Raw genomic sequence first — 22,477 nt, forward strand, 5'->3', positions numbered from 1 at the left:
ACATTTTTTGTCCAATCATGATTTTGGTCCAAATGCAATGATAGGGTGTCCTACCTGCCTGTCAAACTGAATTTCCATATAACTTGCTTAGACATCACACGTCATCAGCATGTTCCATAAGGCTATGCGGAGACAGACAGTCACCAACTGTCATAAACAACAGCCACCTTTTACAGTTCCCTATACTCTATATATAGGCCTACAGGGCTCCAACATTTAAGGGGTTAGTTCACCCAAAAATGAAAATAATGTCATTAATTACTCACCCTCATGTCATTCCACACCCGTAAGACCTTCGTTCATCTTCAGAACACAAATTAAGATGTTGTTGATGAAATCTGATGGCTCAGTGAGGCCTCTTTATAATATTAAGTCACTTCATAATATTAAGGTAGAACCACTGAACTCACATGAACTGTTTTAAATATGTTTTAGTACCTTTATGGATCTTGAGATTTTCAATGCATTGCTGTCTGGCCTCACGGAGCCACCGGATTTCATCAACAATATCTTAATTTGTGTTCCGAAGATGAACGAAAGTCTTACGGGTGTGGAATGACATGAGGGTGAGTAATAAATGACATTATTTAGATTTTTGGGTGAACTTACCCCTTTAAGACCAGTCTGTCACGGTGACAATTACAAAATTTAAGGCTGCGCTGATATCTTAGACAAACCTCAAAAATTTACACACAAATATAATTTTTTTCTTTTTGAGTTCCGCAGATCCATATGAGTTCTGTAGATCCACATAAAACTGTCAGTTGAATGAAAGGCTTTGTAAAAATACTCACAAAATGACTCAATATATTTAGAGAATTTATTTTCTCACTGTGTACATTTCATAAACCATTGCATTTCACCTGACATTGGCGGTGCTATTTTCAGTGAAAAGTTCCATGTAACTAATTTTAAACAGCACTTGCTGTTTTCATCATTTTGAAAAATTGCATAATCCAGAACCTCAAGAGACCATGTGTAGAGGTCAACAAGAGAAATGTTTTGGCCTTTAATGACTTTTCCAGAATGGTGGGCACAGAAGGGCCAAGCAAATAGGAAATGCAATTAGTGCTTTGGGGGAACAAAGAATGTGAACGTCTGGAGACAAAAGGTGATGAGTTCTGTGACCTAGGTAGGAAGGAGGTAATAATAATAAGCACCTATGCATTTCCTGATGGAGGGTGGAGAAGGGATATTCACCTCGAGATGCAGAACACCATGATTATTTTCAAAGGACCCCAAAGAAAAACTTAAGTCTTGGTGTTGTTACAATGGGACATGCTGGAAATAAAAAGGCCCAGGTGAACCATTTAATCTGGCCTTTTTCATAATATTCATCACAAGTAACCTGGTAAGTAACATCAGATAAAATTCAGAGACAATGGCACTTAAAATTCCACACCCACAAACAATAGTTGCATTGTCTTCTGTAGATGTCTCTGTGTCTTTACAAAGACTTTTCAAAGTAGTTGCTGTCAAGTTCCAAGACGTCAGAGCCACCAAAAACCTGTCTACACTCTTTGAGAACAGGAGATCTTACTGTCTTAAGTGGAAAATCACTAATGTCAAACAAAGGATATCCTTTAAGCTGGATAGCAGGCTCCTTCTGTGACGCCTCTATATATTAATTGGCGCCCTGTTTCTTTGCTTTTGTCTGATCCACCTTTGTGGCATTTCAACAAGCATCCTGTAACTTGGTGACAGGATGCTTGTTGACATGGGAAATTATTTTAATTGTTATACATTATGTTCATATGGTGCAGGTTGCCAGTACCTTACTCTGCATTTCAGATCCATTTCTTTCATCATTCACAATACTCACTGGCTGCATACTTAATGTTGATCATATTTAAGGTTAATTATTTCACAACATATTTGTCGTCAGAACACATTAATGCGATCACTTTACTAAGTTTAACTTTCCTGCGCGTTGGTTGAGTGATGACTCGGTTTGACACTTAAATGAATTTGCTTTGGTTGGAGAGCAGCTCTGTTTTAAATAGTGCTTCCCATTGACGCAAAACAATGACAATAGCCTGATGGTTAGCCAGAGTTATTTTAGGCGTATGTGAAGTGGACCTATTGAAAATTTCATTGACAGTTCTTCTTGTACGCATGTTCATTTTACTGCATTGAAGTCATACACCTGTGTCCTGGAGTCACTGTGTTATTCTGAAAACAAATTTGTTCAGTTTGTTTCCAGGTTTTTTTGGTGGCTGAAAGAATGCAAAAACATTTCAGGCCTTTGTACTTATATCAGGTTCTGTAATTTTAAGGAAGGCGTATACAATTTATATGGTTAACTGACATTATATTAATATTACATCCAAGCCATATTTACACCCTTTTATATACTTATAACTCTTTAACAGTGTGACTTGCATTCTGTATGAATTATTTGTGCAATTATTTAACGGACTGAAAAAGAAAAACATGAATAAAACATGTTGACATTTTTGATCATTAACTTTTTATTCCACATAGCAAGAAGACACATTTAAAAAAAAAAAAAAAAAAAAAAAAAAACAGTTTACTATATGAAAGACAATTACAGCGATAGACTCAATTTATATACACAAGATATATATATATGTGAAGTTCAAAACAATTTCGGGAGGAGTGAACCCATCTAATCTTTCAATTAGTGAAATTCAAACAATTTCAAGAGGAGGGAACCCTAATCTTTCAATTATGACCAGAGCATATAAGTAGCTACTCACTCTGCTCTGGCATCAGTTGTTTCGATATCCCTCCAGCTCCCCAACTCCACCACATAATTTAGGCATCTCATCCATCGTACTCCACTTCCAGGCACTAGTAGTCCCTGGGGGGTATATCCAAGCTCGAGTTGAAGATGCTTCCTCGAGCCCCTCCACAGCGGACAGCAAGCCAAATACGTTTAACCTTATTAGCTTAAAGATTTTATGAGGAAACGAACTCGTGAAATATATAAGGTATATACAAACATAAATGCGCAAAAGACATTATCAACTTCACCCCACAAAAATAATTATTATTCATGTTAATTAGTATTCACATTACAGACTTGCAGGGTCAGTACATTTAGGTTTTCTATTTTCAAACAGTTAATAAATCAGACAGTCTATATATAGACATTCCTGGCTAAGCCTGATTTTGCCAACACTTTGTTCACTCCCTCAATTTGGGAGTGAATAACGATGCAGCTCCTTCAGATGGTGATTTATTTGGGCTGTAAATCAAACACAAAAGGTATACGGGTAAATAAAATGAGAATCTATTAGGTTAGAAAGTGCAGACTCACACCACTTTGACTTGGTTTACCTTGGCTTAACGTTTGACCGTCACTTCCACCTGCTGTTGATCTTACTCCTCCAAGAGTCGCTCCAAATCCAGGAACATTAGACCCAACTGAGCCAAAACCTGCACCTCCTATCGCTGGTTTTCCCATCCCTACTCCACTTGATCCTGCACTACTGAATGCTGCTGATCCTGTTCCACTTTGTCCAATATTGCCAGTTTGAATAGGACTTGATCCAGCACTGCCAAATCCTGTCATCCCTGGTCCTACTCCACCCAAACTACTTGTACCTGTCTGGGTGAGACCTGGTCTACTTGATCCTGGCCCACCTAATCCTGTGCTGCCTAGTCCACTTGAAAGGGTCCCTGTCCCCCCTTGAGCTGTACTTAATGATCCTGTCGCACCTATCCCTGTGCCGCCCCATCTTGTGCTTGTTCCTACACCATTAAGGTTGGGATATGCTGACCCGATGGAGCTTGTCCCTGGCCATGGCATGTTTGGTTTGCTTAGTCCTGTTGAACTCACACCAGTGTTTGGCAAACCAAAAGGATTGTATCGGCCAGTTTGCATTGGTGGCTGAAATGTAGAGAATTTAAAGTTTTTTAAATTATACAATTAAAGTCAATTGTAAATATACACGTATAATTTAGAATTTGTGATAATACAATAAACTACAAACAATTATTTAAAACGAGATAGTAAAACTTGGTTTATATATAAGTTGAAAGACCAACCTCACCTTACAGCTGGCAAGTGAGGTATTGAGAGTCTCAATGGTGCTTTTGAGCATTTTAATTTCTTTTTCCTTCACAGAAAGAAGGTTTTCATTCAGGTTGTTATCTCCTTTTAGTTTTCTATTCTCCAGCAGAAGTTTTTCACTGTCTTCATCACACTTGCGCTGTAGTTGCTCGAGATTCTTGCGATTCTCGCGAATCATGGAACTGCGGTTCTGATTGCACCAATCAGCGTCCTCTTTCAGGCGTACGTTCTCTATCACATATTTGGCATTTTCTCCATTAATTTTTGTGAACTGGTTCCCCACTATGTTCAGATATGACTGGAGCTTGTTCTCAACTTCTCTTGAAAGACTGCTACAGTTTTCCCTAATGTCTTCAAGTTGATTTTTTTGTTTATCGCAAGTTAGCTGGAAAGAAATGTGTTTTGAGAAGAGGTCATCGATCCTTTTGAGGAATTCTTTGGTGACGTTGGGGATTCCTCGCAAAGAATCGACAAAATCCTCTTTGCACTTCTTTTGATACAAGTTGAGTTCTTCCTCAAGGAATGCCTTGTCTCGCCTTAGTCTAATTGCCTCTAAGTGAAACCCATCCTTGTCTTTGTTGGAGTTGTCTAACTCGGTTTTCATAATGGCCACCGTCTGAGTAAAGTTTGCTTTGACCAGCTTTAGCATTTCCTCTGACTGTTGGAGCATACTTTGCAAACGTCTGTTGGTGTCTGGAAAAGCAAATTGTCGAAACAAGATTTCTAAGATTTTTTTCTTTTCTTTTTCTGACCGAAAATTCATGAATTCATGTTTTGCTTTATGCGGTTGCAGTGTGTTAAATGAACAAAAATACAGATTTTTTTGTACAGATCTACAATATAAAAGTAAAGTAAATATTCAATGTAAAAATCATCTCACCACTTGGATCTGGACAGAACGCAGGAGGGCATGCACGGGGCATTCTTTTTTCCGTCTCACATCGAGACTGTAAAAACAAAGCAATAAGAAAAAACTGTTTGATGAGGTTGAAGTTATGCATTTTAATGCTCTAAAATTCATGGAAGTATAAATGTTTACCATTAACATTCTGCTAATATTTTTCAGAATGTTCATATAACCAAGGAACAACATTCTTAAAGCATTAAACATTAAAAATTTTGAAAACGTTGACAGAACTTTCAGAAATTATAGTCTACATTCTTATAAAACCACACATCATTTTCAGCATCTACCTTCTCACTAGAGCATTCTCTTTTGTATGAAACATATCTGCAACCAATAAATTTGTTGAATACATTTTAACTTTGCCCCAAATCTCACCACTGCTACTTGCAGGTTCTTTATTGTCGCAGATGAGGTGTTTGCCAGTTTGCGCAATTCAGACAGAACTTTGTCATTGCTCAGCTTCGCAGTGAGAGTGACGTTCAGAACTTTGGTGAGGTTCTTTTCCTTCCCACGGAGAACGTAATTTTCCATTGTGAGTTTGCTCACACTTTGGTCCAACTCTTGCAGTCTTTTCTCCTCCACTGTATGCTCAGGTTGTCCATACACCAGAAAGAGCACCAGACTCGCGATGATCAAAGACTGGATGAGTGAGGAGAAAAAGAAGACAATCTTCATGTAGTAACCACAGCTCTTGCCTTTCGACTTGTGCATCTTCTTGGCAGCCAAGCCTAAGTTGGCCTGAGAATAATCACTGTTGTACATCACTGCTCAAATGTGGCCTAATCAATGAAGCCCCAGGTTCAATCACTATGCAAAAGAGTCCTAAAACATCAAAGGCAAAATAAGAAGTGAAACATTAACGCTGCCAGCTTATATTGTTTTCCTGCACCTCCCAATTCATGACGCATCCCTGGTCCACCCTATGGTCATGATTCCGGAGGTTAGAACAACATCACGCACTGCTGAAGGGCTGGCCCGAACCTAAACTGTACATTGTTCTAAAATGCATGTCCTGCCAAAACAGATCCTTTTGTTTGACAGCTTGCTGGCACTTAAGAAAGCACATGGTTGACGGTTTGCCTACGTGCTGTTTTGAAGAGACATTCAGAGATGATTTTAGGTCTAGATAAATGATTACGACATTATGCCATTTTTTTACTTTGAGAAATTTGAGAAATAGAGTACTTCTGATTACCTCAAGAATTATTCACCACATTCCTACATGCTGTCTAAAATTCTTCTTGACGTATGAGGATGTGGTTTGTATATTGTGCCTCACTAAAACATTACCTTTGACCAAAGCATTTCAGTCAATGGCCAGTCGTTGATGTTAGTTTAAACATAATGTAATTAAAATACTCACCATAACTTTGTGCTTTTGTATATTATTCTGTAGTTGTTGTCGAGCCATATGTTTCTAAACATTTTGTTTTTTTGTTTTTTTTCCTTCTCTGATATCTTATATCTAAAGAGCCAGTACAGTGGCGTAACTTTTTTTTAAAAAGTGGGTGGGACATGAGTGTGTGTGTGTGTATGTGTGTGTGTGTGTGTGTGTGATCGCTGCCTTTTAGTTCAAGCGTACATGAACCGATCATCTCTTCCTACTACAAACATGAATTAACATCAGTACACACCATTTTTTAAATTCACAGACCCCTCCCTTATTAAAACCTGCGTTCAGTGATAAAGCGCTCTTACGTGTGGACTGTGTAGGAGCGCCAAGAGAGCACAGTTGCATGCCTCTCATAACAGCGGCAACATCAACGAACGCTCAGCGTGGTTTCAAAAACAACACCTTCCAGTGCTAGTTCACCTCTTACTCAAAAAACGAATGAAATGAATGCTTTGCTAGTCAACTGGAGATGTTTCATGTGTATTAGGTACATCCATGCCAAAAGATGTTTCAAAAAGTGGTAGGGACAAAATCGACCCTGGTGAAAAGTGGTGGGGACGTGTCCCACCTGTCCCACCCACAAATTATGCCTATGAGCCAGAGAATAAGAATATTATGAAAGCATGTGGCTTTCCTGCCAGGAATTGTTGATATGCCAACCCGATTCCAAGAGGAAGCAGTAATTCATAGCTGTGTCTCAGAGTGACAAACGCAGAAGGCACTGTCTGGACACTTCTTAGGTAAACTACTGAACAAATGAAGGAAATCAGCAATAAACACAGATGCATACACATCTGCTGACATTATCAAGAGTTAATCGTCCTGTTTATCTGTTTCTAAAATACACTTGACGTTAAAATTATCATCATCTAACAAGGTTCACTCACACACTGTTGTTTCAAATCTTTCCAAATCCTGAAAGCTTGCCAAAGCACACATTACCTCATTAACGTTAAAACATTTGTGCTTGTATTATGTAAAGCACTGACAGGAATTCACATAACAACAAAATAAGAAAAAGAAATTAATTAAACAGATTTTAAAAGCAATGAAGCATGTGAATTGGAATGTAGGCTACTGAGTTCATGGTTTGATAGTTAGCTACCTAAACTAAACTGCAGCTGAGACTGCCATTAGTTCTCCGTAGATGATCAAAAACAGAGCAATGTTTTTAGCCCCTGAGTCAGCATTTAGGCCTACATTTTTCAGATAAATCAAAGAATGACCCAGTCTCTGCTACTAAACTGGTCAAAATCAACGCATTAATGTTTTTTTTTTTAAATCCCGTAATAATTTGGCTAGCGTTACATTCACGCAAATGCTTTTAAACCATTCAAGCGCCACAAGACGAGGACTGTTAAAGGTGGTAAAGAGGATGTTTTGTTTTATACATTTTTGCAATATTACTTGAAACTGTCTTTACTAAGTGATAAAAGACTATTTATTAGGTGCACTGAAAGGAATAATCATCTGTGCACGAGGTAGGGCCTTAAAAACATCAGCCAATCGTTTACTTGATCATCGCGTGAACGATTGGCACTCTGGCTTGTCAATCACTGCCATTGTGAGAGACGTGCGCGGATTGGCCCTCTGGCTTGTCAATCACTGCCATGACGTTCCTTGTGAGAGACGCGCGGCTGCGCGCTCTAGTAACTTTTCACACTCTACATGCGCCGCATGCAATGTTTTTGTCAGGAGACAGGAGTAACAACTGCAGATTATGAGTTACCTGCGGCGAGTCCGACATAATGAATCCACTAAGCGTTCACTTGAAATGAGCTGTGAAGGAGGGGGATTGTTCTTCCGCATGCGCTCATTTCAAAAACTCAGCCGACGAAAACATCCTCTGTACCACCTTTAATGTCCACTCGTGTCGTGTGCACAGTATCGAGTTCTCTTTCGCTCTTGAACAATTACACACAGAATAATGCCAAAATGCCTTTTTTGTCGAGTATCCTAATAAGATAAGTTTTAAATTATTTAAATAACATCTTAAATGAACTTAAAGAGATGCGCCTCAAATCCGCGTCATGTCTGGCAGCGGCAGGTCTTAAAGTCACAGCAGCCTAATAAACCGATGTGATGTCTGTTATTAATCTTAAAAGAACAAAGGTAACAGAAAAAGTAGCTTAAATCAAGAATTAATCTATATTTAATTCATAATTTGTGCAGTGAATACTGTAAAGTGTTTGATAACTTTTTGGATAACTATAAATTATGTATATTTCCTACCGATTAGACAGGAAGGTCACAGGTAAATATGACATTCATTATAATGGATTTATGTGAAGATTGTTTTAAGGTCACTTAAATTAAAAGTTATTTAATTGGTGGTGCGCTTGCGTGTGCTTCAAAAGAGGGCTTACAATGAGTTACAAAGATACATAACAGCTACGACTGTTACACTACTTGCTTATTTACCCTTTTGTACATTATCGACACGAACTGATAGGTGAAACAACAACCCACAAATAGTCTAGTAACAAAGCATCAGGCTGTCTTTGAGTTCAACGGTGAAAGTTACTCGTCAGGCCACAGAAGAATACCAAAATTCCTCCGTTAAATTAGGTCTAATACATCGTGAGTCACGCAGAGCTATAACAACTGCAGCCACAACACATAATTGCGAATAACATGCCTCACCTTAACACAGGTCTGGCCGGGGTCAGTAGTGATGTGACATTTGAATCAAGGATTCGGAGCTTGTGTCGAGCATAAATGGGCGTGCCAGATGAAGCCTCGATTCTTGTGTCGGTAACGTGGAAAACACGTGACCAATGACAAACGAAGCCTCTCTTTCTGTCCAATCACTAAGACAAATTCAATTTTAAGATACCCAGCTATACAGGTAACATGAAGAATACAAATTATTTCAGGAAAATAAAATATTTGCCATCTGAAATTCATTTGTGTACATTTATTCCTCTGTTACATCATATTGATAATCATTCTGGCATTAAATGTCATAGTTTAATGAGTAGGCCTACATTAATTTATCATTGAGATAAATTCAACACACACGTGCGCGCACTATTAGGCTTTTATTTGAGCGCGTAACATGAAACTGTGTGGTGGCTGCTTCGTCCGACGAAGCTTGTTTCACAGGGTTTTAGCTGCTTTATTTTTTACTTAACGCCAGATGGCGCTGTTTTCGACACTCTCGAAGCTTTGAATCTTTTCCCGAAACAATGAGGGAAAAGCCTCAGTGCTTCATGAGGCTTCATTTGCCCATCACTAGGGGTCAGCCATAGTCAGCTTCCTTTGCTGTTCGAGTTAACATGTGCTAAACATGACTGGAATTTGAATTAAACATGACCCCCACACCTTGATGCTCATGATAAGAATAGCATGTATAGTTATCTTTATTGAAGTGAATTTAGGTTTAAATCGCCGTCATGCGTGCATGCATTATATTATTTTGCAATTTTACACTTAATCCACGATTTTTTTTTTTTTTGAGACCCCCTAAAATTTCACAAATCACGTTTTCAGGGGAGCCCATGTCTTATTCAGGGGAGCCGAGCTCCCCTAGCTCCCTCGTAGTTCGCACCTTGCCTATACTGTCTTTAAGTTGTTTCTACATTAATTTGGAGAGTAGGCTAATTGTGAAATTATTATTAAATTAAATTATATTAAACTCCAATGATTTTAATAGCGATTAATTAGGCTACAGAAAAATGTGCGATTAATTAGTTATGTTTTTAATCAATTGACAGTGTCACAGCACTAATTTTTAACATACAAAATATTTGCATCACCTTTAAGACCTGTGAACGTAGCTTCTAAATCTTACCACTAGATGGGGATATTTCCAAATAACACTGAACAACAATTAATAAATATAAATAAATAAAATAATAAATATTTCATTGCAAATAAAAATAAAATACTAAAACAAAAAATACTAAAATAAAAAATACAAATATGTTATTTTATTGCAAAATAAAATAAACTTTTTATGAAACTTTTTTGAAGCCCATGTTTGTTCCAACAGGCTTAGTAAAGTCAGTTTGCAAGTAACAGCTGAAACACTACCCAACATCCTAATAGAGATCAATCACATTCCTGAACCCTGAGGTCAAAGGCCAAATAAACTCCCAGTTTGTGCAATGCATATAACACAAGCAGGCCTGTACTATTCTTTTCTTTTTGTGCACTCTTTCTCACACACATGCTCACATAAAAACAATATTTGTGGGGGAAACACATTTTACATGCCACCAAGAAAGTCACAATGCACAAATCCTAAAAAAAGAAGTTATATAAATTGATGATGCCAGATTAGCTTGCTGCTGATTTCACTGAGCAAGTTGCAATCAAGGTTTGTTTTTGTTTCTGTTAGCTAAGAATATGATTTCACAGAAAGAGTTAAGAAGGAAGCCAAGGGTGAGCGAGGGCAGCAAATGAAATGTTTTTCTCTTGAGTGTGACCCCTGAATAATTATACGAACTGGTGGCCAAGATCTAAATCTCCAAACAAGAGACAGCTGTCTCCTGAATCAACAACAAGATGTACAGCCTGGATGGCTTTCTCATTGTTTGAAAGTAATAAAATATGTAAAGTAAAGAAATTGTACATTCCTTTTTATGCAGGAAACAGTGCTGTGCTCATGCTCTCCTGCATTGTTCGATAACTGCACAAAATTATTATTATTATACAAAATTATGTCTTTCCTACCCTCTGACCTCTTGCTACATCAATCAGGATTGAATTCAAGCCTTACTTAACCTGTAGATAGGCTCTCGGGTTAACTGCTATTGTACTTTTTAAATCACCTTAAGTGTAAAGAATCTCAAGGCGTTTTAACATTTATTCCATAAAACTAGTGTCTATTACATTAAGTTTTTATTTTTAATTACTACTAAGTAATCCAGTTGTGACTATTATCTTTTGTCAATTTCACTAGCACTTCAGGACACACTAGTACTCAGTGACAACTAACTTGTAACACATATTTTGAATTCCATTTGGGATCTGTGCTTCCTTCACTTTCAACTTGCATGTTTATCAATTTTTAGTTTTACCATTATTCCAATTGTTGCTGTCAATTTCTAGTTTTACTACCATCTATATTCATTAGTTACTACTAATTTCTAATCCTGCTTAACATATTTACAACATGTTAGTTCCTATATTTAGACATTACACTATAAAAAGTGGTGATCGTCATTGTTACTTTAAAGAGCTATTTCTATCTGATTGAACCAATAATATTTAGTTTTACTAACATAAATGAATGTACTTAGGTTGAATCAGCAATATTAAATAATATGTTTGACTTGAATAAAACCAATTAACTTAGATGTTACCATTTTCTCCCAGTGTAGTTGTATTCCAGTTGTAACATTTCTAACCTTACTAGTACATTTATAATTTAAAGGGTTAGTTCACCCAAAAATGAAAATTCTGTCATTTATTACTCACCCTCATGCCGTTCCACACCCGTAAGACCGTTGTTAATCTTCAGAACACAAATTAAGATATTTTAGTTGAAATCCAATGGCTCCGTGAGGCCTCCAAAGGGAGCAATGGACACTTCCTCTCTCAAGATCCATAAAGGTACTAAAAACATATTTAAATCCGTTCATGTTTTGAAATCGTCCATCACTAAATAATTTGTTATTTAGGTTTTTTTTGGCGCTCCAAAATATTCTCGTCGCTTTATAATATTAATATTGAACCACTGTGCTCACATGAACCGATTTACATATGTTTTTAGTAACTTTATGGATCTTGAGAGAGGAAATGTCATTGCTCCCTATGGAGGCCTCACGGAGCCATCGGATTTCAACTAAAATATCTTAATTTGTGTTCCAAAGATTAACCAAGGTCTTACGGGTGTGGAACGGCATGAGGGTGAGCAATGACAGAATTTTCATTTTTGGGTGAACTAACCCTTTAAAGAGCAGTTTATCTAGCCTGTGCATGGCTACCGATTATATGTTCTCTCATGGTATTTACTGGTTTGGCGTCCTGTAGGCTTTTGAAGCACGCCTGAGGTCACTGATCTCTCAGGAGCAAAACACCACATTCTTTTTTTTGTGTGCCCAGCAGAGCTGCTCTTTGACTTCTTTGCCCATATAAGGCAGGAGATACCATGGCAACCGCGGGCTTGAATAGCTGTGTCAAATCCCTCCAAACCCCCCCACCCCTCACATGCACGCACACACATACACACACTCCCTCACAGGCACGCGGCGCGCGCACTCTACTGGACACTGGCTGGCGCTCTCTCCTCCTCTCTTGTCCTTCTCAAGCCCGCGCGACTTTTGCACTTCCAAAAGCAGGTAGGATTATTGAAAAATTCCCGGGGTTTCGCCGCCGTTAACGACACGCTAGCCTAACATTCGGGGCGTCAAAGGTGAGCGGAAATAAATACAGTGTTCGCCGAAGTCAGGAGTGAGATATGTCGCTAAAGCTATGGCTCCACCCCTCCCCCTGCTTGATGATCGCTGGAGGTTAGGCCGCATGTCTATTACTAGCTCTCATAAAAAAACAAGAAAAAGGGCATTTAGCTCCGGATCACGGCGAAACCGTTAACACGAGCTTACGTTAGGCTTTGACCCGTTCCGTTTTTGATTTACTCGTTCAGCGCCACGGTAACTGTTAGAGGGACTCCAAAAGTCTGTCCTCATTTCACAACAAACAGGCGCAGAGAGCACTTCCTTGAACAATTAGTATCGTGAATGAAGACTATACACCGAGATGTTTTTATTAGTATGTTTTTTTTTTTGTATACTTTTAAGACGTTTATCTTTTGTAATATAAGTTGTGTGTTTATTTTGCTTGTCATTACTTGGTCTGGCAAGGAATTTTGAAAGGTTAGACGTTTTAGTAAAATGTATTGATCATCTACGTCTAGTGAAATTATCAAAAATAATGTTATATATTATATATATATATATTATGTTATAATTATATATATATATATATATATATATATATATATATATATAACAATTTCATGGTTTTGAGTAACTTCTTTTGCTAACACTTTATTTTAGTGTCATTGTTACACATTACATGAGGTTACTGTAGTAATAACTGTAAATTATGCGTAATTACATTCAATTAGCCCTAAACCAAACACTAACTCTTATAGTAAGTACATGTAGTTAAGTATTATTACTCATCACTTAAGTGTATAATTGCACTGTAATACTGATGCCTTAAATAAAGTGTAACACTTCTTTTTTTTCTCACAGGTCTTTGATTGAATTGGAAACTACCTTCCAGATGACACGTTATCTGACGTGTGACTAAAGAAGCGAGAGCAAAAAGTGAATATGGTCAGTCATGGAGGCAAAACATCATGCACAGCCCACTGCATGAAGACCAAAGTTGACTGACTCGGACTAAACTGTCTGAGCCTAAATGTGTCATACGAAGCTGCGGACAATTACCAGATCTACAGGCCTTCATAGCTTCTCATTTTAGAACACGCAGCTGTCAAAAAAAGGGGTCAACTGAAACTGTCTGTGCCAACAGCACGTTTGGGAGTATTTTTCCTCCTCGGTTGTGCTGAGAACTAAGCGATGGCCATGGTGAGAGGGGGGTGGGGAGATCCCAATGGGGAGACTAATGGACTTGGTGACAAGGGTTACCTGAGGGGAGATGAGGACGACGGGTCACCACAAGGAGGCGGCAGTGACATGGAGGCCGGGGATGATGATAAAGGTTGTGTGGTGGACTGTGTGGTCTGCGGTGACAAGTCCAGTGGGAAACACTACGGTGTGTTTACCTGCGAGGGCTGCAAGAGCTTCTTCAAACGAAGCGTCCGGCGAAACCTCAACTATACCTGCAGGTAATGGAGGGAACTTCAGCGCTGTTTATGTATGTGCTAGCTGTACGTGTTAGTTGATGGTTTCAGTATGTTAATATCAGTCTCAACATTAAGCTTTTTTGGTGCTTTTCAGATCAAACCGAGACTGCCAGATTGACCAACATCACCGCAACCAGTGTCAATACTGCCGTTTAAAAAAGTGTTTCCGAGTGGGAATGCGCAAAGAAGGTAACTGTCTATCCCGCTCATCATTAAACCAGTCAGAATGGCTCTCCATCATTGTTTAACGCACACAGACTCAGTCAACTGATCCACTGATTTGTCAACATATTATAAAATGTATAGTAAACAAAGGGGCTGTATCTCTCATGTACACAGATTTAGACAGCTTACACTACCAAAAAATGTAAAAGTCTGGTTTTTGAAAGAAGTCTCTTATGCTCACTGCTGTATTTAATTGACAAAAAATACAGTAAAAATAGTAATATTGTGAATATTATTACAACATTAAAAACTCTTTTTTACTGTAATATGTTATTTATTCCTATGATGGTAAAGCTGAAGTTTCAGCATCATTATTCCAGTCTTGAGTATCACATGATCCTTCAGAAATCATTCTAATATGCTGATTTGCTGCTAAAGTAATTACTATTATCTGTTAAAAACAGTTGTGTTTCTTAATATTTTTGTGGAAACGCAATGCATTTGTTTGTACAATCATTTGTATCATTATAAATGCCTTTACTGTCACTTTGATAATGAATAAATTTTTTTTTTTTTTTTTTTTTTTTAAACAATCTTACTGACCCCAAACTTTTGAACAGTACTTTTCAGGGCTTGACATTAACACCCGCCAAATACGGGTGGATTTCAGCAGTGGCGTGTAATGCAGTCCCTCCTACCAGACGCTTTGTCAGGTTAAAATGTATATAATATATACATTTTTCAATGTAGTCTTTTAAAAAGGCATCTGAAATAATAAACTAAGTACAATGTAGTGTTGTCCAAAATATATATATATATAATATATATATATATTGATACTGAAATATCTGAAATGCATCCATCCGCAGAATAGATACACTATACCAGCTATGCTTTCTCACTCTCTCTTCTCTCCGACAACAAGTTGATACACAAACCCGCCTCTCCTCACTCACTAGTTTCATTTGCTTTGGATGAATATTGTTGGTATATTTCGGCATGGGATTGCACACATTGTGCATCATTTTACTCATTCCCGCAGATGACCCAAAGTGCGCACACATAAAGCTGCCTCTCAGTACTAAATTGAGTTCTATTTTTGCTGCTTATTGCTCTTAAACAATCAAATACACACAAAAAATCAAAATGTCAAAATGCCCATTTTGGCGAGTATTCACGTAATCAGTCAGATGTTGTAAGTGAACATAAACATTTGAGAAAGAAAACACGTGTAACAGTTTAATGGATCCATGCGTCAGGTCTTAAAGGTGCCCTAGAATTAAAACTTGAATTTATATTGGCATAGTTAAATAACAAGAGTTCAGTACATGGAAAAGACATACGCTGAGTTTCAAACTCCATTGTTTCCTCCTTCTTATATAAATCTCATTTGTTTAAAAGACCTCCGGAAAACAGGCGAATCGCAACATAACACAGACTGTTACGTAACAGTCGGGGTGTACGCCCCCAATATTTGCATATGCTAGCCCATGATCGAGGCATTACACAAGTGCAGTTAGTATTACACAAGGGCAGAACGTCTGGATGTGCACTGCTGAATAATCAGACTAGGTAAGCAAGCAAGGAAAACGGTGAAAAATGGCAGATGGAGCAATAATAACTGACATGATCCATGATAACATGATATTTTTAGTGATTTTGTAAACTGTCTTTCTAAATGTTTCATTAGCATGTTTCTAATGTACTGTTAAATGTGGTTAAAGTTACCATCGTTTCTTACTGTATTCACGGAGACAAGAGCCGTCGTTATTTTCTTTATTAAACACTTGCAGTCTGTATAATTCATTCACAACTTCATTCTTTATAAATCTCTCCAACAGTGTAGTGTTAGCCAGTTAGCCACAGAGCAAAGCCTCAAACTCATACAGAATCAAATGTAAACACCCAAATAAATACAATACTCACGTAATCCGACGCATGCATTCAGTATGCATGACGAACACTTTGTAAAGATCCATTTTGAGGATTATATTAGCTGTGTAAACTTTGTTTATGCACTGTTTAAGGCAGGCACGATCTCTGGGGGCGGAGAGCGTGCGATTTAAAGGGGCCACAACCTGAAATCGGCTAGTTTCTAATTATGCCCCAAAATAGGCAGTTAAAAAATTAATTAAAAAAAATCTATGGGTATTTTGAGCTGAAACTTCACAGACACATTTAGGGGACACCTTAGACTTATTTTACATCTTTTAAAAAAAAGTTGTAGAGCACATTTAAAGTGACAGCAGCCTAATATACCTGCTGCCAATTTATGAGATAATATTAAAAATATCTATGTGGCAGATTTTCCCCATGGTATCAATGTCAAAATTGTGGCCAGTGAAAATGCTGAGTGGCTAGTAAAGTTGTAAAACCACTAGCCACAGTGGCTGGTGAGCAAAAATTTAATGTCAAGCCCTGGTACTTTTGTAGCAGTATTTCCTACAGTACAGGTGCTTTAACACTACTGAGTCTAGCGTCATGCCAAATAAATTATATACACGAACTGTGAGTTTGCAGTCTGAATTTAATGTGACTGTGTACCACAAATTTATGCAAAGACAATAATTAGTCTTTTTACTGCATTGTTTTCACTGACTATACTCAAAAGCAAGCATACAGCACAGTGTAGTCTAGTTTACAAACATGGAACAGGTTATTTTAATTAGTCTCACAAGTTACTGGTTGGGATCAGTCTAACAATAGTAATGGGTTGATAAAGCAGAATGCTATAGGAAACACTGTTTTATATTTGATAGAGAGAGGGAAGTGAGAGCTGTATTTTATTTTAAGCCAACCCAGATGGTGTTTGTTTACCACAATTGCCAGTGCACATGATGAAACTTACATTAGGGCCTGATGACCTATATATTTTAGGTCTTCAACAGTTTTGCTTTTAAAACGAAGTGATCATTGCAATGTTTAGCTATGTTGAACATTTTCATTGCTCGTTTTTAAAGTCTCTGGAGGTTTGACTGTAAAAGTGTTTCCAGTTTCCTTTTTTCTTTGTCTTTTCTCGAGTGCTTTTGTAATCAGGAATTAGATGTTTCTAATCCCTTCAGTCCTTTGACTATCTGCCAGATGTTGCGTGATAGCAAAAGAAAGGGCTGTTGGAAGATTAAGTCGTCTATCAAGCGCTTCAACTCCTTCACAACTCTCCTCGTCTTCTTTTCCATCTCCCCCTTTAGCAGTTCAGCGTGGACGCATCCCACCTTCGCATTCGAGCCTCAGTCCATCCACGACTCCAGTGGGCGGTAATGCCGGGAGCGGCGTGAGCGAGTTCTACAATGGGCAGCCGGTGTCCGAGCTTATCTCACAGCTCTTGCGGGCAGAGCCCTACCCCAACAGCCGCTACAGCCATCAGTACGGCCAGCAGATGCAGGGGGGCGGAGGATCCGCCATGGGCATTGACAGCATCTGCGAGCTAGCCGCGAGACTCCTGTTTAGCACCATCGAATGGGCCCGAAACATTCCTTATTTCCCCGAGCTGCCTGTATCTGAGCAGGTGGCCTTGCTGCGGCTCAGCTGGAGCGAACTGTTTATCCTTAACGCAGCCCAATCTGCCCTGCCCCTGCACATGGCCCCGCTGCTCGCTGCCGCAGGCTTTCACTCCTCTCCCATGTCTGCCGAGAGGGTGGTGTCCTTTATGGACCAGGTGCGCGTCTTCCAGGATCAAGTGGAGAAGCTGACACGCCTGCAAGTGGATTCAGCAGAGTACAGCTGTCTGAAGGCCATAGCGCTCTTCTCACCAGGTGCGTCAAACATTACCCTGATTAAACCGCATTTAACCGAACACAGTCGAATCAAAAATGTAATACACCAACGTTACATTCAAAATGGTAGAGAATAATAATGAGTGTTGTGCTGGCAGTCAAACTTCCAGCATTATACTGGCACCTTCTACTAGATAAGACAAAATCTGTTTTCCTTAATGTTTCTTATGAAGTACCTTAATACCTAACATTTTGTTAGGAATAAGGCAATTTTATAGAGCAAATAAATTTATTATTTAGACCTTCTTGTATTCTCTGTCCTGTAGTGCCATGTTTTTAGGTTGAGTTCAAATGTATACGCTTCAAACATTTTGAGTATGTGCCCTTGGAACATGAACCTATACAGGTATATTATATATATATATATATATATATATATATATATATATATATATATATATATATATATATATATAATTTAGTAATGATAATCAAATATGTGATGTTTTTTTTTATATGTGTGGAAAATTATATATTTAAATACATACACACATATAAATAAATGTTTTTTCCTCACATCAATCAAAGTTTATTTTACAAAGAAAATTAGTTGGATGCAAAGTAATTTCTGGAAATTATACAGTAGTGATATAACTCCAAGACAGCTCTAAATTCAACACTTCTGCTGTAAAATTATGGCATGCAAAGCATTACTGATTGTTTTTGTGTGTGTACGTGTGTAATTTATTTATTTGTAAGCATTCTTGCAATTTCTACAAAACTTGCTAGCCAGCTAGATAATTTTCCTTTGGTGTCCCCTTAAGTTTAAATTAGCAGACTGTGCAACCAAATGTTTGTTAACAATGCATAATAATGTAAGATATAGTGACAGTGCAGCACTGGCCCAACTGGTCATCACCTGGCTACAAACTCTCATATGCTAAAGTGTAAAGTCGTCTTTCACTATCTCCGAAAATTAGTCATGAAACAGCTGTTACTAGGGGTGGTGAAAAAAATCGATTGATTAATCGCGAGTATGTTATGGACGAGTATGAATCGATTATTAAATTTTCAAAAATCGATTTTTTATTTATTTATTTTTTTGCATTATTTTATTTTGTAAAAAATGTTATACCGGGAGTTGAACGTCACGAACGCGCCCAGTTCCAGTTAGCAAGCGCGTGTAACGGCAGCCAGAGCAGGTGTGTAAAATGGAAGAACCAGGAACGAGCAACCAACCGATCCACCCAGCCAGGGGCGGACTGGCCATCTGTGTGATCTGGAGAATCACAGAACGGCCGGTACTCCAGGACGGCCGGCGGGCCGGCCCACCACCCACCGCCACGCACGCAGTCATCATCTGTTTTTTTCCCCCACTAATCTGTTTCACACTCCAGTACTGTAGGGGGCAGCAATGCACCTTTAAGTTGGATGCCAGCTGCACTGGCCGTGGCCGCCAAGTAAGCAGCAAAGACGTTAGATCAGTGGTCTCAAACTGCCGGCCCGCAACTGATCTCAAAAATAAAACATAATCCGGCCCGCTAAATTATTCTTATTCTTATTCTCTAGTTGCTACCTGTCTGATATGCAAAGAAAAAGTCGCCGTTCTAAGGGGCATTCACATGTCGCGTCCGCGCCGCATTCTCCTTTCCAATGCGCTTTCGCTGCAGTGGCGTCTGTCGTTGCTATGCAACCATGAGCCGCGCTCTCAATCGATTCTATTATGAGCGCGCTTGCCTAAATTACAGTAAAAGCACTCGACTTTAAGTCACAAGCGCCGATTTAAACCACCGAAACTTTTTCTTTACCTTGACATGTTTCGACTGCAACCTGCAGTCTTCCTCCACCTAAACACATTGTCTTTCTAGAAGAAAATTGTCCAATTTCTACAGTACGTTGGTTCTGATCTACTTCCTAAAGGAAATAAGCCTTTCATTTATTTGTTATTGTTTAGTTCAACTTGATGAGTCACAACACAATGTGATGTATTCATTTCTGTGTTCTACAGAACATAAGCTACATACAAATAATTCTGAAGTTATAACTACAAGACACAGAAAGTGCTTTGAGTTGTTGTTACTCAATGAAAGAGTTAAGTAATTCAGTAGCTGACTTTTTTTTTAATACTGCAATCACTTTGTAGTGTATTTTCGTTTACTGTTGTGAAATGGAAAATCAATAATCGCTAATCGAGAATCGTTAATAATCGAAAATCGACTGTAATCGAATCGGGACTTCAATAATCGTAATCGAATCTAGCTGTTACCCTTCTCTTATTCACCCCCTATTCTCTAGGACAGTGGTTTTCAAAAGCAATGACTATGAAAGATACTCAGTCAAGAGCTGTGAATGATTTTCTTTTTCTTTTGTTGTTTAAATAACATTAACGACAGATAGATGAGGCTGTTGTCACTTTAAGACATTATGCATGGATTCAGTACTGTAATACTTTATAAATTAATACATCTAATTTAAAATGTCACTATCAGAAACCTCATATATTCCGTCTTTTTCCATAAATCATTACTGTTGGTCACCCTTTACATCTATCTGTGGGTTTTGCAAATATTTAAATGAAAAGTTTAAAAACACCTTGTGACTAAACCTTTGAGGAGCAGAGAAGAGTGTCTTAGTCTAGTATTTGTCGTTGAGTCATAGCCAGTCTTAATCATGTGTGAAGCACTTCATCTTTTTATAACATGAGATTTTGGCCAAAAGACAGAAAAACTGAGCACCCCACATAGCTACAAACAATAAACTTGATAATCTGTATGAAACTGTAACGTGATGCACTCACTGCCTCAGATGCAGCCATTCTAATGATGGAAAACATGACATTCACTGATCATTTGAGCTAATAATATAATGCCACATGCAAGTATATGATCACATATAAAGCCACAATATCAACTTTGAAAATGCAGTATTTGATTATGTAAAAAATAGTGTTTGTTTGTTTGTTGTAATATCCTGAAAAGTAGCAGTTTTTGTATGAGGTTTCTGACCGACAGCGAGCCAGGGGTGCCCAAAAATGACTTTTGCCTATGTTACAGTATGAAGTAAATCCGGTCCTGAGTATAATAATAATTTCACCCAAATGTTTACTTTCACTTTAGACATAACTGTGGTATTGTGAATACTCACCAAGATGGGCATTTTGACACATACATGTATGTATTTGTCTATTCAAGCGCAATAAGCTGCAAAAGTGAACTGAATTCAGCACCTGTGCATCGGTCAGTACTGAATTCAGTTTTCTGTCGTGGTTTATTGTGCCTTTTAATGACTCATCATCAAGCACATCCCGCTTTTTCTCCTCATTCGTCCATGTTTCTTTGCTGCTCTATTGTTTAAGCTTTTCTGCGCTGCACAGATATATTTACATACAGATAAACTATATAGAAAGATTTCTATCTATTGGCATCATCATATCGCCTAGCCCTACTTCACACCTCCCCTAACATGCTCTCCGCACACTTTGAAAACCCCTGCTCTAGAAATAATCAATATAAATAATTATGTAGCAATTACAGACTTAATTATTCATAACCATCCATTTTACAGATATAGTATTTCAAGATTAACGTTTTAGTGCAAAAATATTGGTTATTCTCATCTCACACTTGTAAGTTTAAATTAGTCACATATAGTCTAGCTACAACAAAAATCAAGTTCAAAAATTCAACATGCGCCTATACTCATCCTGTACCTCAATGCTTTACTAGTTGTTACACAAAATCTAGTTTGAATCCTAATATCTGCTGTTGTTCATGTTTATCTTTAGATGCGTGTGGGCTGACAGACCCAGCTCATGTGGAGAGCCTGCAGGAAAAAGCTCAGGTGGCCCTGACGGAGTACGAGCGCATGCAGTACCCTGGACAGCCCCAGCGCTTTGGACGGCTCCTACTGCGACTGCCAGCTCTGAGGGCGGTGCCCGCCAACCTCATCTCTCAGCTCTTCTTCATGCGCCTTGTGGGGAAAACGCCCATTGAGACGCTCATCCGTGACATGCAGCTGTCTGGCAGCTCCATCAGTTGGCCGTATGCTCCAGGACAATAATCATTATCAGATGTGACCACAGAACCAGGCCTGGATGTCTCTCTGTTTTGTTTTTTAAACCACACATTCACATCTGATATTAACTGTATTACCAAATGCAACAGGGTCATACTATGGGAATGGTGAATTCAGTAGTACATTGCAGATGGCTTGATTTATGTTCTGTGAACTGTTTTATGATGCCCAGAAGCATCTTTAATTTCTTTAAAATTAAAAGAAATACTGGTTATGTGCCAGCCAAAGGTAAGATGTTAGGTACAGTTTAAGCACCAGTTATTACAGTTATTATGTGGAAACTGGTTAAAACCCAAAACAACAAGGTCTGTCAGTTGGGTATGAACATAAGTCACTTTGGACTGTCCCTGGAGGCACCAGGAAA

The 22,477-nt window shown here is 38.3% G+C and overlaps 2 protein-coding genes across 5 annotated transcripts; one reads left to right on the top strand and one right to left on the bottom strand.

Annotated features, from left to right (window-relative positions):
• Nucleotides 1–2,513: 2,513 nt before the first annotated feature.
• On the bottom strand, nt 2,514–5,769 carry plvapa (plasmalemma vesicle associated protein a). Its single transcript, XM_067363083.1, has 5 exons — nt 5,322–5,769; nt 4,920–4,986; nt 4,020–4,732; nt 3,304–3,856; nt 2,514–3,211 (listed from the first exon to the last, which is right to left on the bottom strand). The coding sequence occupies exons 1-5, from the start codon at nt 5,706–5,708 to the stop codon at nt 3,159–3,161; spliced, it is 1,773 nt and encodes a 590-aa protein (XP_067219184.1). The 5' UTR covers nt 5,709–5,769; the 3' UTR covers nt 2,514–3,158.
• A 6,726-nt stretch (nt 5,770–12,495) lies between these two features.
• Nucleotides 12,496–22,106, top strand: nr2f6a (nuclear receptor subfamily 2, group F, member 6a). Of its 4 annotated transcripts, none has more exons than XM_067364219.1 (5): nt 12,496–12,626; nt 13,545–14,143; nt 14,256–14,350; nt 17,515–18,078; nt 21,824–22,106. In XM_067364219.1, the coding sequence occupies exons 2-5, from the start codon at nt 13,875–13,877 to the stop codon at nt 22,096–22,098; spliced, it is 1,203 nt and encodes a 400-aa protein (XP_067220320.1). In that variant the 5' UTR covers nt 12,496–12,626; nt 13,545–13,874; the 3' UTR covers nt 22,099–22,106. The 4 variants fall into 4 exon arrangements, with proteins under 4 accessions (XP_067220320.1, XP_067220323.1, XP_067220322.1 ...); XM_067364222.1 differs by having other exon boundaries at nt 17,518–18,078; XM_067364221.1 differs by having other exon boundaries at nt 12,614–12,700.
• The last annotated feature ends 371 nt before the right edge of the window (nt 22,107–22,477 follow it).

The sequence above is a fragment of the Chanodichthys erythropterus genome, chromosome 16, assembly GCF_024489055.1.
Source record: "Chanodichthys erythropterus isolate Z2021 chromosome 16, ASM2448905v1, whole genome shotgun sequence".
In the NCBI taxonomy this organism is placed as follows: domain Eukaryota; kingdom Metazoa; phylum Chordata; class Actinopteri; order Cypriniformes; family Xenocyprididae; genus Chanodichthys; species Chanodichthys erythropterus.